The sequence below is a fragment of the Phalacrocorax aristotelis genome, chromosome 2 (genome assembly GCF_949628215.1).
Source record: "Phalacrocorax aristotelis chromosome 2, bGulAri2.1, whole genome shotgun sequence".
NCBI lineage: Eukaryota > Metazoa > Chordata > Aves > Suliformes > Phalacrocoracidae > Phalacrocorax > Phalacrocorax aristotelis.
In genome coordinates this window covers 90,862,536-90,882,500 of record NC_134277.1, presented here as the reverse complement: position 1 = coordinate 90,882,500, position 19,965 = coordinate 90,862,536, and the positions used below count along the sequence as shown (strand labels likewise).

At 40.4% G+C, this 19,965-nt stretch overlaps 1 protein-coding gene across 1 annotated transcript in view; it reads right to left on the bottom strand.

Moving 5' to 3' along the window:
• Positions 1-19,965, bottom strand: part of ABCA13 (ATP binding cassette subfamily A member 13) — a 215,383-nt gene extending 195,418 nt beyond the window's left edge. The window contains exons 1-5 of the mRNA XM_075084330.1: positions 19,897-19,965; positions 11,960-12,053; positions 10,137-10,260; positions 1,227-1,378; positions 321-349 (exon numbers count right to left, since the gene is read on the bottom strand). Of these exons, the coding sequence (XP_074940431.1) occupies positions 321-349; positions 1,227-1,378; positions 10,137-10,260; positions 11,960-12,053; positions 19,897-19,965 (468 nt within the window). The remainder of the gene's footprint in view (positions 1-320; positions 350-1,226; positions 1,379-10,136; positions 10,261-11,959; positions 12,054-19,896) is intronic.

Genomic DNA, 19,965 nt, shown 5'->3' with positions numbered 1-19,965 from the left:
CAGGTCCGCCTTGGAACCAGCTGGCACCAGCTCTATCAGACATGGGGGAAGGTTCCAGCAGCTTCTCACAGGCACCACCCCTGTAGCCCCCCACTACCAAAACCTTGCCACACAAACCTAGGCTGGTTTAAATCAGTAATCTAAAAACCACTGAACCTCTATCAAATTTACAAGATATCATTTTTTCCTTCAACATCATACTATATTTTTTTTAAAGATAGTTTACTAAAACTTGACAGGATACAAATTTCTAACCATTGTAATAAAGATGCCCCCAAATCCAAAACTCTAATTTAGAAATACACTGTTAAAATACTCACAGTAAGAAAAGCGGTGTTGTTATGGAGCCCTGTAAAATCAAATATTTTCCTTTACAGAGAGGCATTATTAACTTCAAAAGAATCAATTTTATAAGTAATAGCAAGTAGTGCACAAAGGGCACTTCTACAGGAGTAAAGGTGTGTGAAAACAACTAATACTTTAGCAAGATAGCAATCCATTTGATTTTCTGTGCTTTCCAGTACTTTTACTATTATCAGAAAAACAATTTAAAAGAAATTGCTTGCCATTCACTTTTTAGCAAGGCAAAATCATCACATCAACACTAGATGAACCTACTAGCTCCCAGACAGCCAGGCATGAAAATTACTTTTTCACCTAAATCTTTCTGCTTGAAAACTTAGACAGAAAGGCAGAATAGCAGTAGGTCTTAAATGCCCACCTGTACAGCAGCAACACTGTGCACTATGGCTGGGAACAGAGCAGGAGCATCAGAACTTGGCGTTTCTAGTCTCACTCTTTTAGTGCAAGACTGACTTGTCTGCCTAAAGATCACCAGGTGTAAGCTACTGAGGTTTTCCATCCCTATATGCTCTACTACAACAGAAAAACCTGGGGACAAAGACTTAAATCCTGATATGTTACTTTTGAATGCATGTTAGACCAAGTAACCATGTACTCAGATTATTAATCCTCACCTTTAAGCCCTTGCCCTCACAGTACTTTGTTAACTATCAAATAGTAAAACAAGGGCATAGTTTTAGAAAGCTAACTGTTTTTCTGATAATTTTATGATGGCCACAGTAATGGTAATCATAAAAGTGGCTTTTTTCAGATCAGCTGAAATTTTAGTTTGTTAACTTTAAGATAAGAGTATTCCTTTCTTCTATGGTTATATCACTACCTGATAGACAAAGCAATTAATTATTAGAAAGATCACAGCTTACCTGACAACTTTGAGTTTTCCTCCCATAGCTTTTCTAAAGCCATGGTTTTCTCTGTGGTCTCAATAAACCCCCTTGCAAGTTCTTCTATCTCTTTCATGAAGTCCAGATTGGGTTCTGTGAAGCTCTCTGGACCACTTTGGATGCCTGAAGTACTTTTTCACAGAAAGAAATGGGACAGGAGAGGTAATTACAAACTGGAAGCAAGTATCTGAAAAAAGTGGATATGCTCACAGCAGTATTCTGATTTTTTTTAACCATTATGCATTTATGCAACTTTTATTTTGTTCAATTCATTAGTGTGCAAGTTGCAGCACTGAATTGCAAAACCTCAGGAAAGACAGCAATGAAAAACTGCTGAGCTGGAGCAGCTCAGTAACCCAATTCAGGCAGTAGCCAAAGACGGACACATCCAAAGAAGCCTTTGATGTTTCTGAACAACTCAACTTTTCTACCCTGGTTTACCATGATTCCAGGGGATGATTTTTTGATAGCCTGTACCCTGAAGTTTAGGATTCACTATTGCATCTAAGGCAACATGCTGCAACCAGAATAGTTAAGATGGTCACTGTCACCAGATGACATCTGGGCCCTGAAGAAAGTTGGTGCTTCCTCTTTAGTTAGTTTACTAAGCAACAGAACTATAACAATTCCACCACCTTAACAAAAAAGGGTCCATACTAACAAACGTATGCTGATTCCAGATGATGTGCTCCTCAAGGTATCCTTCTACTTGAAAAGCAAGAAGAATGGTGCCTGTGGCTACATATTATGGCCTCATGCTGACTCAACACAGAAGAAGTGTATGTTGTTCAGAAAACCTATACAGTTTGTATTTGGGATATGACAGCTTGTTTTTTCAAATACATGCAACAACCTACAAAAATAGTATCCTATTATCATTACTGGCTTCCCCTGATGTTAGCTTACAGCTCAACCCCTGGTATGTGTTGTCTCTGTTATCTCTATCATACTACCACCTGGTGGCTACTCAATAGCACAAAAAATTTCTAACAATACTTTCAAGATGAAATCAGAAGTCAAAGGGTCATTTAAACATCCCTACACAGGACAAAATAACTTAGACTCTCCCAAAGCACTATAAACAATGGAACAATCATATTTAGTTAGGAATAATCATCTTTTACTAGGCAGCTGAATTCTGGTTTATAGGAAGTTCAAATTATCTTAGGGTGATATCCTGTGTAGCAAAAATATTGATATTTTTTCATTAGAAGGACAGTTAACTGTTACATAAGCTCCACTTACAAAAACAAAATAAAGAGTTACATTCCCTTCTTGTCAAACTTGTATGTGAATACTAGTTTTCAGCACAGTTCTTACTGGTGAAGAAAAACATAATGATAGATTCACAAGCTGAAGCAAAAATATCAGCTTCTGCTTTCTGATTCTCTCATTTCTCTTTCTCTCCCTCCCTGATCCTCATCTGTTCAGACACCCACAGACCTGTCTGCAACTTTAGACTAAGGAATGAAAAGAAAATTTAATCTTAAAACAAGTTCTTGATTGTTTCAGTGTAGTTAATTTTGATCCGACTTAGCTGACAAACAGCAATATTTTGGAAAACTCTTTTACCACCCTCAAAGTTTGATGGACTAAAGGGAGAACAATTCCTTACCACTTTTTTTTCCTTTTAAATGAAGTTTTAAAAAGCAGGTTTCTGTTGTTCAGAGGGCAGATTTTAGGGTGATTAATAGCAGCACTTTAGCTATTGCGTTTGAAAACTACCACATAAATTTCAATCTTACTAACACACCTACTGCCTGAAATCTCAGACAGCTAGAAACACTGGTGTTGGCAAAGAAGAACAGGAACACTAACTACATACTGAAAACTTTCTAGTACTGTGCTTTTTAAGCCTGAACAAGTGGCCAGCACTTGACCAGAATAATAACCACCACATTGGTTAAAACACAAATCCAGTGAGAACTTTAAAAAAAACCCACAATACTCGAGCTCAGTTTCCACAGGGTTTTCCACAGATTTCTTTTCCAAAATACTTGCTGAACTTTAAATTGACAACTAAACTTACAAAACACAGTCACTTTAAATAAACACTAGTATTCAAAGAAGTGGAGCATAAAAGCTGTCTTTTAACCCATGTTGTTTTCCCTCCAAAATAGGCATAAGCCTTGCATCCCCATGTACAAAACTCCCTGTTTTAGACGCATTGCAAACATTTCCTCAGAGCAGAGGAAAAAAGGACACTTTGACTCACATGGGAGCATACAGCTGGGCTCAATGCTGGTGCCAGGACTGCTGGTGCTGCCCAGCCTTCCTGCCAGCAGCAGGTTGCACAGATGACAGTGATGGGGGAGCTAGTAACTCCCCCTCCTCTACCCCCATCTCTGACTCTGCTGCACCTTGGATCTGCAAAGCTTGAGTTAATAAAGAGCAGGGGAACAAAAGGAAACCCTCCTGGAATCTAATTTTTCATGCTGTAGCCTCCTGGTTGATATATAGCAGAAGTACACCCGATAACACAGCCTGAATTGTGTGAACATTAATCACTTCTATTAATCTGAACCTCTTGTGACTAATCCCAGGCCAGAAACTATTCAGCCTCGCACTGCACAAGCAGAGCAGCGATCAGCTCTTGGAGCAGGTAGGTAACAAATGTAACAGATAAGCAGGGTCTGTTCAGCAGCAGCTTTTCAAGCAAGAGGAATACTGAACTCCACCACCCCCCATTTTGAGCAGGGAAAAATGCTGTCTGCTCTTCATCACTTACCTTCAAAAAGTTTCACAGATAGCTGTAAAGCTTCTTTTGAACTAAGAAGTTGGGCAAAAGGCTTCAGGTCATGCTGCCCTAGGCATTGAGCAAGGTGGCAGCAGCAGCCTGCTTAGCCCTTCTGCTCTACCCCTTGTCCAAGCAGGACAGCAAGCTCAGTTGGGCTGTCTTTTCCATGTCTCTGGGCTTGAGGGCTGGGGACACAAGCTACTGCCCTCGAAGGGTTCCCAGTCCCACGGAGTACACAGGAAGGGACTGGGGAAGATAAACTAGAAACACTAAAGAAAATAGCCGGCAGCACTTGGAGCATGGTGGCTCTGAAGAGCTCCAGGGAGAAGTGCAGGGAAAAGCAAGTTGATGGTAAAACTGGAGGGGGAGCTGAGAAACAGTAGCAGGAGGTAGATATTTAGGGTATGGAAGAAGAACCAAAAACCAGGCACAAGGCTCAGCTATTACACAGAGAAGGCTGCAAGTGCAACCTGAAAAACTCAAAGAAACACCACACTCCCAAGCACAGGCCTCTCAGGAGGATGAAAGCAGCTGTTCAGACATGCTGTTTCTGAACTATCAGCTTGATGGGGATTTCCAGGGCAGGAATGATGTCAGCCAGCTGCCACTCATGTCCCTTTTTTGCCAACATCGCCACAGCCCTTCCTCTGGCTTGGAGGTGAGTGCAACCTCCTTTGGAAGAGGAAACGGCAACGAGCATGGTATTAGTTATCATCAGGCTCAGTTTTATGAAACAGGTTAAAATATTACAGAGGTTTAGTTTGCTGAATATCCATGCTAGGTTTTAAAGAATTTTATATATTTTCGACATTGTAATTGGTGACCATATTTATCTTCTAATAAGAATGCTACGAGATCCTACCACTTTCTTAATTCAGTACAAGTTACATAAAATTGCAGGAAGATATCACCATCTTGCCAAAAAGATAAGAAACTAGACTTCAAAACCAGCTGCAGGGACAGTCATTACACAAGCAATTTTTCAGACAGCATGCCAACAAAAATACTTAATTGTTGTACTGCTCCTTTCCCAAAGAGACTTTAATGTGTGCTTTCTGGGGCAGAAGATGACACTAACTTACTTGTGTATGTGTAAAGGAAGTTAACAGCAGCAGTTGCTTTGAATAATAAAGAGAAGCAAGGAATAACAAAAAGCACAAAAGGAGGAAGCCAGTAGTTTGTAGGAGAGGACATAACGAATTAGAACTGGGGTGTTAGGAGAAGGTGTGTATAGGTATATCATTTCCTTATAGTCCATGGTAACTCTTCCCTTAATTGTGCGCTTCCAGAAATACTTGCACAAGGACAGAAATCAAACTAAAGACTTACATTCATATGAATTTTGACCATGACAAAACACTGCAAAAGAGCAAAAAGACTCTGCATCTCTCTGAGAATCTAAAAGCAATTGGCATTTCCTAAAGACATGACTCAGAAATGTTAATTCTGTCCAAGTTACTCAGTTACTCCGGATGACAGTTTCAGAGCTCATCTGAGATCTCAGCTGTGATGTGCAATGCCATTTAGACTGGTGATTTTCATAAGCCTCTCAGCAAACTCTTGTCTCAACCTCACCCGTCACCACATTAAAAAATTATCTCTAAAATTGCAAAGCCCCAGCTGTGCTGGCTTCTGATCTGCACCATCTCAGGACAGCCTGGAGACATGACATCTCCATCAACACCAATACACAAGCTGAAGAATAGCTTATCGTGTGTCTGTCACAGAAAGGAAAGATTTTTCCCCTCCATGTTGCATACTATTATAACACTTCTTAAATGCAGTGGACCAACAAATATGAAAAGCCAAAAAAGTGTTGTTCTTAATTTGCCATAAAATGGAGAAATCTCATGTTTAAAGTTCCTTTTCTCCCCAGCTCTAACAATCTATAATCACTATCACAAAAGTTGCTTAGGTTTCTGTTTTCCAACTGCATAGCATAAGACTACAAAAGCTGGCCCAGACCACATAGGGTTACTATTCCAGTACATTGCTACAGATGTACAGGTATCTGGCAGGATTATTTCTTTTTTCATTTGAAGATACACATCACTAAAGAAAAATTTGACCCTTTAAGCAATTCTTATGAAAGTGCTGTCATTGCTGATAAGAACTTCCTTGATTTTTTTTTCAACACCTGCTCTTCTACATGAACTCTTCTGATACTACTCCACTAGAGAACCACGGAGGTCCAGGTATCAACAAAATCAGTAACAGGAAAGGGCCCAGCATGAGTGGGGCTGCTCCAGGAGGGGGATCAAGCTAGCACCTGAGGTGACCCTGCAGGAGGCCATGCCCTCAGCAATGGGGCACCATTCCCCAGGATCCTAGCCAGCAGGCAGAGCCAAGGGTGGGTCACAGGCTCCAGTGACAGCCCCAGCATGGCAGGATGAGCCCAGGAGTCCAGTCAGGTGCCAAAAGAGACAGAGCTAACATGTGGGACTGAGGAGCCCATCCAGAAGATGCTAGAGACAGCCCTGGGGCTCTGATTCACCTGCGACAGGGCGAGGCTGCTCAGGCTGCTACTACTTCTAGATAAATAAAGAGAAATAAACTAATGAGCTTAGATATAACATTTTAGAGTCTTGTTTTTGTGATCTTTGTAGTTTTAAGTACAAGAAAACCTGAGCTTAAATTTTTTTTAGGTATTGAGAAGTCTAACAAACATTGATCTAGAAGCCTGAGCTGCAAGGTCAAATCCCACCACATTCTGCAAGATTTACAGTGGAATTATGAGTACTGGGAATACATTATGTTTCCATGTACACACACTCCCATTTGCAGGTATGGGTGTAAGGCCACAGGACTCTGCTATCTTATTTGCATGGTCTCCATTTTACTCCGTGCTCCATTAAGATGCGGTGGGGGTGGAACATTCTGGAAATAGCAGGGAAAAATGTCGTTTGCCATGGGAGCTCCTAAGTACCCCTCCTAAATATTTCCTTACTTATTTGCTCTGAGATACTGCTGGGTGTAACAGTCTAAGGAATCATACCTAAGAGCTGCAAGCCAGCAGCTTTTGCAGTGGCTGAAAAGAAGAGCAAGGAGCAAAGCCTTGGAGCTGTTGAAAAATTGATGCTTTCTGAGGCAGAGGAGGTGGCAGACTTTGCTGCAAATCAAAGTTAATGAGGTAGTTGTAGCCTTCACTGGCCTCGTCTCACCATGTTGGAGGCTGTTAATGGCACCTGTTCCCTGGGGAGAGGGCACCGTATCTGTGAGGGCATGGCCCCCACCGGGATGACTTCAACCCCTGGCTCAGCTCCTCTCATGGAGCAGACCTACTAAGGCTGCTCACTGACAAACAGTTATTTGGTGGTTTGTGGCTTTCGTAGTGGAGGTTAACAGAAGTCATAGAATTACTTTTTCCAAAAGGCAACAACTATATTTTAAACTGATGACACTGATGTGGTACATACTGTGAAAACAAATGGGTTAAGTGTCCATGCAAACTACACAGTCTTTGATTTACCCTTAATAAACACAACATTGTTGATTCAAAAATGTCCCTGAAAATTATTATAAAGAACCACCTACAGTTTGGTATAAATCCTCAAAGGGAAGGTAGTTAGTATTACTGTTCCTATGCCACCTCTTCTCTCCAGTCAACACAGGGACATTGTAAGATTCAGTTACATTTGGGTGATCAAGCTGACAGTCTGTATTCCTAAGGCTGTTGGCATCCAGCATAAGTCAGAGGAGCCCTGAGGTTGATTTAATTTATGATGATGGACCTGCTGGAATAGACTGACCTCAGAATGAACTTCATCCTACCTTTTTACCCTTTTTCCTTACTTAGGCTATATGCTCCTCGGTGTAGCCTATTAAGTGTATAAATATGCATACATGCAGGCATTTTATTTTTCAGTTGAAAAACTGAAAGCCACTGAATAATTTCCCCAGTTCTTAAGTAGGTTTAAGACTGCCTCCAGAGAATTCTCTCCTGCTTTTCTCTTGAGCTGAAGTATAATTTGGGTAGTTCGGTCAAAGCAGTGTAAATAATCATGCAGAGCAGTCAATATAGTTCATAGTTTCTAGAGGTTCTAACACACTGAGATGACATTTGGACTAGTGATATAGATAAAAACTATACTTAGACGAAACATTTTTTAAAAAGGCCTACAGCTGTTGTAACTCTATAACCCAGTAATATAGTATTGCCACTGCAAATAACAGGCTACAGGCTTTGTACTGAGTTTACAAGACCATGGCACAGAGGCTTGCCACCTTTGCTTTGTCTGAACTTATCTTAATGTGCCTGCTGTTTTGTTTTTAACTTGGTTTAGTTTTAATATTATTTTTCCTGTCCACATACTATAGCTATTTGCTTTACTTTCACCACCATAGTTTTATACAGATAGTAGTAACAAGTAATCATTTAGTGAAAAATGACATATTTATGATTAACATCGCAAAAAGCAGTGCAGAGGAACACAGGCCCAGTATAACAGTAGAGGCCTTGAGAAGTGGGGACACAGGATGCACTGTACAGGTCCGGGATGATAAGAGATGGGGCACAGGCTGGCACTGAGGACCCCATGGCTACAAAACAACTCACCAATGGTCAGTTAAAATGCAGAACTATAGACAGACAAAGCCAATTTATAAGTGTCAAGAAAAAATAATAGATACGTAACATACGTAAAAGATACTATATACATTCAAATATACCATACAAATTCAGATGTACCATAGAGATGCAGACCAATGGAGAACAAGTAAGGTGTAAAATCACATTAGCAAACATAAGTGACCCCAAGTGCAGCCTAGAATGAAAAGAAGACATCATCACCACATTCCTCCAGGTAAAGGGCTCCAGATCATGATTTGGCATAACAGCCCCATCACCACCAGACAGCAGCCACTGACCTTATGACCCAGAGCACCAGTGGAAAGGTGAGCATAACCCCAGGGAAAGTAGTAGAAACTAAGTGGTTGTGTAACGATTTTAACTGTATTGTTATTATTAAGGAGAGTTTTTGTTTAAGGATATTACTGTAATACTCTTATTTCTGTATGTAAGTACTCTATATAATAATTAGGTCTCGACTAATAATGATTCATGACTTAAACAGTTAAGATTTTAATTCTACTAACAAATTATTGCTTTATTTATAATGTGTTTGCCCATAAACAAGATTTATTTTGCATGGTCTTATGCTCAATCAACAACTCTCTACACGTACAAATAACTAGAACAGACTGTCTAGATCAAACAATAAGTATAATGGCCTATTACTGTGCTACTGAAGCGCTCACATTTACTGCATGCTGAATTTATTGCTACCTATAAACTTCTACAATAATAAACCATAAAAACTTCCTGCTCTTACACACCTACCTGGCTCAAACCTCCAAGATCTTTTTTTGGTAGATATTTTCAATTTTCTAATAAGCATACATATATACAAACATATATTCTGATTATCTCACCTTCATTTGACTTTATTGTTATATATTTTGAAGGTTGCTTATGACTACATCCTTCAGCCAATTCACAGAAGTGTCTTTGCATCTCAATGCTTGTCCACATTTTGAAGTAGATGAAATTACTACATTTCTTGAAGAAAAAGCCCAAATTCAAGTTCATCTTTTTTCTTTCTGCACTCTGGGATCCTGTGACAAGGTCCTCAAACAGACTACTTTTTCAGGTTCTTTTTATTACAGAGCTTCTGCTACTCCTTTTTGGCTCTTTGTGGGTCTAACTCGAGAGTCATCCTTGTTTTGCTTTCCTGTGTGTCTTTCTCACACCGTGTACGCTCCCAAACTATTCAAAATTTAAATCCATGTATGATACACTTTTTGTTGCTCAATCTTTCCCTCATGTAATAAAAGACTTTCTAGTGAAGGATAAAAGTATGCTCTCACATCGCAGCAGTGAAGGGCAAGAATATCACAAGGTACCTCTCCAATTTTCACACAAAACAGATTTCAGTATCTAATAACAGCATGAAATGCCCAAGAAAAGCAAACAAAAATTAGGAAAAGGCATGACTAAGGCCCTACATCTTTTGCATTCATAAGGACACTGAAGGCAGCTTTTAGCACAGAGTAACAAAGCTCCTGTTCTACCTATCTACAAGACAATAAGAACCTTTGTTGTAGAAAAAGATGTACTGTGATACTGACAGCTCTGTCAAATTCGGATAACTTACTGTAAGCGGTTGCTTTTCTGTGTTGTGTAACTAGTATTCTTGCATCTTGAACCAACATTACAAAGAAGGGTCCGCAGGAAAGGATAAAGGCCCCCACTTGGTAAATCCCGGGCTTCTAAGTAACCTAAAACCAAGCAGGAACAGAATTAAAACCGATGACATTGCAGTTACAAACCTGTACCATCACTTTGTGTTCTCTTTTCCTAGAAAGTAGCTTTGTTGCCTGCAAACAATGAAGTTATACCAATGGCTTCCCATTTAAGAACAACTAATTCACCACAGAAAATTAATAACATCTGTGTCAGATTGTGACAACAAGGTATAACATTTTCGTGGTAGTAACACTGTTGCAACGTCATACTTTCTAGCCTCTTTGCCCAAAATGACTTGTGACCTAGATTAGAATACAGACTTCTTCACAAAATAATATTTCCTCTTTTCTTCCAGGCTTTCATGAGATGAAGGAACTGGTATTCAGCAATGTCTGAATGTACATCCATCAAGACTGTCTAAACAGCGTTTTTTATCTCTGGAATATATCCATCTCTCTCCATAGTTCTGAGAATTTAAGCTTCAAATTATAAAGCAACTTTTTCCTTATTTTGAAACATAAGTAATATCTATAGGGTTGTTATTTAACTTAATTTCTCTGTTCAAAACAGCTGATTGAGAAATACTTGAAAGGTAATTCCCCTCTTCCTCTGGATAACTTTCTTTTGGCAACCATTACATCAAAAATAAGGAAATTAAATGAGAAGGAGATAAGAAAGTTGGCATTTGGACTAGCACTCTTACTGAATATTCAGAATTGTAAGATGCAGAAATGGGGAGTTTACTACTTGTACATGATACTTAAAAATCCTAATTTTATTTAAATTCAGGTGCCAATATTTTTGAGACATGTGCCATTAGAAATTGCACTGTCAAACCCTCCTTCATTCCTCAGGAACTGTACCTGATGTATAAAATAATTAATTGTGAGTTGTGAATGACCAGTGTCATTTACAGACGAGTTATTTTTACTGGGCACACTCCCATTCACATTGTAGAAAGCTCGCTGTGCACGTACACTGGGTCCCTTTCTGCTAAAACAAAGCAGATGTACTCCAAGAGCACACTTAACGTGCTCAAACCATTAGTATGCATTGCATCCTTGGGTCCAGACTAGAGCTAGTCTAATGCAAACGTGTATAGTGTATAGTGCAGGCTAGATTCTCTCCATATGTTTCACTCTGCAGATCTATAATTGCTCACCAAATTGGTTTCTTACTGACATCTGTGAATAACATAATAATAAACTGAATAGACTATAATATTCATTCTGAGTCATTCATTCTGAATGAAGTTAACATTTGACAAGATAAAAGCAAAAAGAACTTTATAAGGCGGAGGTAGTCATAAGAATATTTGAAGTGCTGATGGAAATGGAAGAACTTGCATTCTAAATCCCAGGAAGTAGGTAGGGGTAAGATTCATCTTGTCAACTGTCAATATCTACTGCATAATTATCTACCTCTGAGCCAGTCATCTAAAATCCATTACTCAACAGAAAGAAATAAGAACTAAAATGCAAGTAATCCACCTTACTTGAAAGTACATGTCTAAAACTGGCCTGACAAATTGGACCTTAAACTTTGTATTTCTTTCCCACCTAAATACGTCTTGATCAGATCCACAGCTAGGCAAGATTGAATCCCACTGTAGGATTCTTTTCACTGACTCCAGTACATTTAAATCTCCCCTTCTAAGATATCTTTAATATTTCCTAAATACTTCTACAAGCAGAAGTGACAAAAACAGAACACAAGTGAAACAAATCATACAGTTTTCCTTGTATTTTGGGGGTTCCTGGAAGCGGAATGCAGCCAGAATCAAGAAAAGCACACATGGCCAGAGTACTTCAGTGAGAGACAGCACCTGAAAAGGGAAATCAAAACATCATCAGTACTATAGAAAATAGGATTTGGGTACAAATAATTAAAATTCATATACCTTTTAATTTAAAAAAAAAATTAAATGACCCCTCTACAACCACTTAAGGGAAAAATAAAATCATTAAAATCAAATTAGTAATTAAGATTTCTATTTAAATTCTTTATAACTTTGCCAGATACACTGCTTTCAGAGAACAATAGCAGTTTTCACTTCTTCTATTTGTAGTGTTTGTAGATTTTTCCCTCTGGTCAACACAGTGACTCTGATAACATGATGACAGTGACACCCAGCTTTCCCACACCTGAGCCTCCTAGGAAGCCAGAAGCATTCTGCACCTTGCTGCAACTCCTCATGCTCCCCTGAAGCCTGATGTGCTGAACTCTGCCTGTCAGCAAACCTCCTTGTCCTTGCCTGGCTCCTTGACTGCTGCCATTACACCCTTTCTTTCACCTGCAGTTGCCTCTCTCCAAAAGCTGCCTTCATCACCTCCACAGCAGCAGGGCGTTGTGAGACCAGGCTAATGGGCCCAAGGCTGCCCACCATCATGCTTCTCATTTCACTGCCTTCCCATTTCCAGGGCCACAATGAAAAGGCACCCAAGCTGGTGCACTGCAGATCTCGCAGATTTTAAGCATGTCTCCTCTGAGCAAACTGCACATACACAGTATGTGCTTGAGCCTCCACAGAGAGGATATAAACCCCCAAGCAGATTGCATGGAGGAAAAAACACCCAAACAAAACAATTGTCTCAATCTTCGGCTGCAAAAAGGAAGAAGCTGCCATTCAGCCAACTTTCAAAAGGCTTCTAGATTCACCGATATAAACGCTAGGAAAGTGTAAATACCAAACTCAGTAACAGAAACATAGTATAAATGACAAAGAACCACACTAAAGATCTCCCATTAGAGGCTGTTAACCTCTCCAAAACATAGTGAGGATTTTTATTTCTAAACTCTCAGAGTTGAATCAAATCCCACTGGAGGAATGATTCTTAAACTTGGGTATGCTAGAAAAAAACCTGAGAAAAGTAACATAATGTGTAAGAACAAAATCCAATGGCAGAGTCTTCCTTGTGGATAAGGCCTGCTCTGCTGAGCACGAGGCAAGGAACTAAAGGCCTCCCGAGACTTAGGGAAATTGCCATCTGTGTAAGCTGAACACACTCCAAACCCAATAGGAGCCAACTGAAAAAAAAACAAAAAAACCTGAGGCCTGGTATTGTTAAATTTCCAGGGAGCAGCGAGGGCTGGCGGCTCCCTGAGGAGCAGGAGGCATGCATGGTAACACCTCCCAGCAGGGCAGGGGCCTCACCGTGGGGAGACCTGTCCCACAGGGCCCCACGAGGCGAGCACGGCAGGCACAGCCAGCCTCAGCCAGGAGTCCCAATCCTCAGGCAAGGTCACCGTGATGAGGCAGGACCACAGTCAACCTAGAAAAGACAGTGGCCAAGCACAAGACCTAAGCTAGAGAGCAGTGCTCCTCTGAGTTCACCCAGGTGGGAGCTGAGGGCCCAGAAGCCTCATTTCAGCTGAGCTCTGGTCCTAGCTGGGGTCCCAGGTGAGGCTGGCCAGGACCATTAAGGCTTAGCAATGCCCCCAGGGCCCTGGCAGCAGCCTCCCTTCCTCGGCATGTTCATCAACATACTTCCCATCTGGGATTGAAGGGGCCTTGCTGCAAAGTGGTGCCTTTGCTGCAGGACACCAGTGGGCTACTCTCAGAGGGAAGCCAGGTACAACACATGAGGAAAGGGACACTGTGGAAGAGACTTGGAGGAGGTGTCACCAGGCCACCCATGAGCAGCTGGAAAGGGTCAAGACTGCCCCTGGAGACACAAACCACCAGCCCCCCAGCCAGTGCTGGGGGAAGGTCCCACAAGAAGCCCAGGCAGGGGATCAGGGCTATGGGAGACCACAGCACAGGGAGGGTTTATAGGGGGAAGGCCCTGGACAGCCATAGTCTGGACTCCCTGGTGCTCACGGCAGTCTAAGCTGGCAGTTAGAAGACAGCACCATCCAGCTGCTCCCTAAAAGGCAGGGAGCCAAAGGGGATGCCAGGCCAGCAGGGTCTTTGTCAGGCAGGGCCTGTCCTGCAGTACCCCAGTAAGGCAAGCAGGCTGGGCCATAGCAGCCAGGTTCAGCTGAGAGTACTGATCTCCAAGCAAGTCTGCAGTGATGAGGTAGGCCTAAAATCAAGCCAGGAAGCTAACCTGCAGACCGTGCTCACTTCCAATGAGAGCAGCCAGGGTCAGACACAATCCTGCAATCCCTAGCAGAGTCTATAGGAAAGTACAGTTGAGCCGGAGACTATCATGCATACTAAAGGCCCCAGACTGAGTTTAAATAGGCACAGGGCTGGTTGTGTGGGTTGTTGCCCCAGATGAGGCTGTTCAGGGCCATTAAGACATGTCGGTGTCCTCAGGGCCCTGACACCTGTGCATGGAGCTGTAGGTGTATTTAGGTATTCACTTGATAATTCTTTCTAGATAGAATAGAGCTACTTATTATCTGACCTTCTTTGCTCCTACTCATCTTTCTATAAACTGGAGAAGCCATTTGGGATTCTGCACAACGGGAACCATCTCTGGGGAACTTGTAGACAAAATCTTCTGATTTCAAGCCTGCTGTTCTCTCTCTGTCCTACTGCACTGGACTTGTACCAGGGATTTCCTTTACCTCTTGCAAGCAGGTCAAGCATAAATAAAGAAATTGAATGTGCAGTTGGCTCAATAGCTTTCAACTCCATTGCACAATATCCAGAATCATACTTGTGAGCCCTAAGCACTAAAATAACTGTGCTGGCTATTTGGTTTTTCAGTACAACCACCAGTACAAAATGCAAAGTCATGTAAATAAAACCATGGTGAGGAGCCACCAGAGCTAATACCAGGCAGCTCTACTTCTGAAAGCTCAGGACTGGACTTATGGCCAAAAAAAGCAACTGGTTGTCACCTACCAACTAAAAAACCTTGAGGTTCTTTATTGTATTTGACAAGGACTCATGATGTGGGAAGAACAGGAATGGTTTTACCTACTGGCTCAGTCACCAGTATCCATACTGTTAGTAAAAATGCTAGAGCTAAATCTAGGCCTTACTGAAAAAGATGTGAATTTGGAGCAGCATTTCACTAGGACACTTATTGATGAGAGTACCTCTTTGGTCAATGAAATCTAACATGTTATCTGTAATCAGTAAGAAGGTTTCAAGCAAAAAATGCAGGAGAATGAATATGTTGTTAAGAGGGATTTATTTGTGCTACAAAGCAGAGAAGGGATAGACTTGAAGGCTTTTAATCATGACAAAGGCCTTCCCAGAGGGACAGAACAGATTTTATTAAATGTCTCTGGAGAAGTAGACCTGGGATCAAAAATATCACACTATCTTATTACTAAAATTGAAGAGCACGGTACTAGCACTGTGGGATGCTTTTGAGCTGTACAAACAGTTTTATACGGGTTAAGGAATCTGAAAGATTCTACTTGCTTACCACAACAGAAAAGCAGAAAACATATTGTGTTTCTCATTAACTGAGACAAAACAAATCCCTAGTAATGGAGAAACAAATTTCCCGTCCATTCAGTATAAGGCACGCTTCGGACTTCAAAATCTAGATTAGTTCACCTAGACATATATAAAAATATCCTTATCCTGGACCTTCTTTTTTCTTAACATTTCCCCTATTAGGCTGCATTAAGGACCAGTCATTCATATTTAAGATAGCTATTAAATTAACTGGACATTCTCCATTGCCACTCCCTTTGGTATACCATAGCAGGTCACCAGAGGCTCACCCTTGCAACTTTCATGGGTTGTGATATATCACATGGCCTAAACCTTTGGTTGGTGTTCTTCCCATAGATTTCCATGGACTTTGGATGCAGCCAAGGAAGTTCATTTATTTCAGGTAGACTTTAGTTAATTGGTTTCGGCCTGTTCCTGGGCTTTTTTGTCTGCAATTATATTTTAGAAATATTTTGAACTTGAAGAGTTTGACTTACTGAGAATTGCTGCTAGATTATCAGATGGTATGTAGAAAGCATTTATAGGTATTACTGAGTGTCATCTGGCTAGAAATACAAGAGAATACTCTCTGACTAGAACAGTCACACAGGCTGTAATATAATAGGGTATGCCAGGTACAGAACAGTTACAGTTGAGAACTCTTCTCCGGTTTAAGCTCTTCCAAAATTAATTTGCTTAGTCAGAATAACCAAAAACCTGGCATGCAGGGAAGGGTTATTAGTCCAAATCTGGGACAAATGAACCAAAGATTCTTAAATTCCAAAAATACAACAGCAGCATTTTTTAAAACGGGTAAATTAATTATTTTTTTTTCCCCACAAATCTAGGGATCAAAATGAACCTTGCACTAGCATTGGCACTGGGAGAGAAAGGCACCTAATGAAGTTATAAGAGCTGTAAACAATTGTTGCTCTCATTCTGGACTGCATTCATTCTCCTTGGTTGTTGCCATTCACCTGAGAAACCTCATTGCACTTAAAGAATGGGGCAAATAGCAATGATTTTGGTGAATCTGTAAAATTCAAGGTTTAATAAATACATCAAATTCGCAACTGGAGAATACCAGTGAGCCAAGCAAGTATAGGCCTATTAGAGTAACTTCTGTTATTTCGAAGGTTTTAGGAAAACAAATCATTTCCACATTTTTTCCATTTATCTCCAGAATTTCAGTATGCAATAGTGGCTTATCAGAAGTAGGCTTCTCAGTCTAACATGCTTATGCCTTTCTTTGTTAGAGTACCATGAGTCTGGATGTTGATAATAGCAATTGCGGAGGCCCTAGGATTATTAAGAATTAATCCCATTGACCACATTGCCACAGTCTGCTCCAGCTGTCCTTGCACTATCTCAACCACTGCCTGAGTAGCAACAGTAGCAACCATGAAGCTGATGCTTGGATGTGAGGGAGTCTGAAATAAGTTGGGTTTGTTTTCCCAACCCCCAAAAGAGCCCTTAGCAGTCCTGTCCTTTGGTAAGCTAATGATATTTTTAGGCAAATAAAGCAAACCCCACTCAGCTGGCTCCTGCAGAGCGTGTGATAACAGCAGAATTTGGAATAAGTACAAGAACTGAGCAGGCAGCTGCAGAGGCACTAACAGGTTGGGCTGAAGTCAAAATAGGTTGGAGGACTCAATGAACCATCAGCATGCTGCAGGCATTAAGCAAGCAAAACTGATCTTATTGAGCAAGTTATTCCTGGTAAGGGTGGGAAGTGATACTGCTCTATAAGGCATATTCATGTTCAGATAGGAAAGGCACCAACAGAGGAAGGTTCAAAGAAAGGGCATTAGAAAGATGTCAGCCCTTGCACAGCTGCTTTACCCAAGCACTGAGGGGAACTCGGGTCTGAGAGCTTACGCCATTCTGGTGAGTTGCACCTGGAAGAATGGTGAATTTGGTAATGGAGCCTTAGGATCTAGCTGATAAAAGCGGACAACTTTGTACTGTTTACTGGTTTGTTTGGGTTTCTTTTTGTTGGTTTTTTTTTTTTCACTGATTCAAAAACATACATACGCAAAACAGAGGGCACTCAGCAGTAAGCAACTTTTAGGGATGTTTATATCTTTTAAAGTGTGGAAAAAAGGAGTGTGAACTGTAAAGAACAGAGGCAGGGCAAAGATGACACTCAGTGTAGGGGCAGATGAAGACCAAGAATTATACCAGTATTTTCTCTCATGCTTAACATTAATCTAAAACCAAAAATTATTAACAGTAGCAACTTTTTAAAAAGGACATAATTTTAGGATATTTCTGTTTTCTCCTAATAGCCATATTAGCAACTATATATTCCAAGCATTTCACAACATGATTATAATCCCAATTGTCCTTTAAATTAGGGTATCAGAACAAAAGAATTTGGGAATCACATTTCGTCCTTCACCGAGCTGCAAGTTTGGATGGTAATAAATACTATATTATAAATATAAATTTATTTATATTATAAATATAAATAAATACTATATAAACAATAGTTAAGAAATGCGGTGATAAAAAACTTAAGCAGTACAGTTGCCTGGTAGTATGTATCCCCTGAGCTCCCAGAATCTGTACTTCGGAAGTAAAACCTTCTGAAAACTGAAAAGAGAAGGTATCTGCTATACAACTGCAATTTCAGACTCCAACTGACGTCCAAACGTACGTATTATCCTGTGCTGCCTTTGAACCGTGTTAGTAAGAGGTGCTGATGCCTCTCCGAATTTCAGTCAGAACATCTACTCTTTACAGAACACTTACGTCTCTCACAGCTCCTTCACCCTTCACTGTGTCATATCAACTAATGCCACATGACACTCATGGCACATCATCAGTCCAACAGACCACACTTGTCTTCTAGCCCTAACTGCTCATAAAAAACCATAAGAAGACAATTGCCTTCTACAGATAGATCTACCCAATGTAATACAGAGCTGAATCACATCAGATCCTTCAGGAAATGCTTCTCTCTTCAGATTCACAAGGGTTTGACCTGCCCTTTGCATAGGTGGATGAACGACCTGGATTTCTTCTTCTGTAACTGCAGATGGAGCGCCTTCATGGCTCAGTGTTCTCACAATGAGCACATAAGAAGGACTTGCAAATTCCCCAGGGCAGCTCCTGGCTCTGAACAGGCAGAATTAAGTTTCCTTTGGGTCATTTATTGTAATTCCTGGTTTGGGGAAGTCTGCATTTCAGTGACCTCTCTATTTGGGGAAGCTACCTATTAGGCAGACTTAAAATTTACATGAATGAAGATTTTGTCCTTCAAAAATATACAACAGGGAAAACTAGACAGAGCAAGAAGAGAAATAGATCAGCATGGAAGAGAACACAAGATACTGAGAAGCCACTTAATGCACACCAACTGAAGTACGAGGAACAGGGAGCATACATAAGTGTTTAGGAATGAAGAATATAACCACCAGTATTCCCCCAAAAATGTCTTTTGTATTAAAAGATACAACTTTAAACCATTTGGAGAAGAAATTATCTCTCTAAAGCTCAATTTTAATTAAGTGAAATATTTCTGAAATAAAAAGCTCTATCTTTATTTTATTGAGGTAATCCTATCCAAAGCAGCCAAAGTGCCACATTGTAAATCCCTGATCATCACAGACAAGGGAAATCAATAAGAAACTGTTAAAGTGACTTTTTTTTCCACAAAAATGTTATCTCACGTGAGAAGATTCGCTTCCTTCTATCTTAAATTAAAAAATCACCTCAGTCACAGTAAAAGCGAACAATGACATCTCATCTCATATTTGAGTGTTATTTGAATTTTGATTGCTGTTGAAGTAGCTGCCACATTCTGCATGTTGGAATTTAAAAGCTTAATTTAGGGTTTTTAGCATGGATAAGAATGGAAATCTTGAAGTACATACGATTTTAATATACAATCCTTACATTCCCCATATCTACATTTTGATCACAGTGTGGAAGATTTCTTACATTACCAATGGGTACCTGTAATGTGAAGAAAATTTATTTTCATCCTCACCACTGCTACAAGCACTGGTAGCATCTAATGATAATTAAAAGGTAAGCTGTGGCTCTTCAAAACTTTTATGAGATTTCCTGTCTCATTTGCAAACTGGGGAGAATTGCTGTATTCAGCCATTTGAGAATTAAAACACACTGTTGTTCTCTACTTGCGTTTTCAACAATTAGGAGACCAAAAGCAAAAGAAGAACCACTTGCAGCCAGCCTATGCAACTTGCAATGCAACCTAACAACCTGCCATGAAAAGGGAAAATCGATAGATACACTCTTTCCAACAGATATTAAAGAAAGATTTAAAATATTCCTTTTTTGATAATTTCCAAAAACTCACCGGTTGCCTCACACGGCAGAGCCAATTCTTCCAAAACAGAGCCTTGAACTGGTGTACAGCATGCCCCAT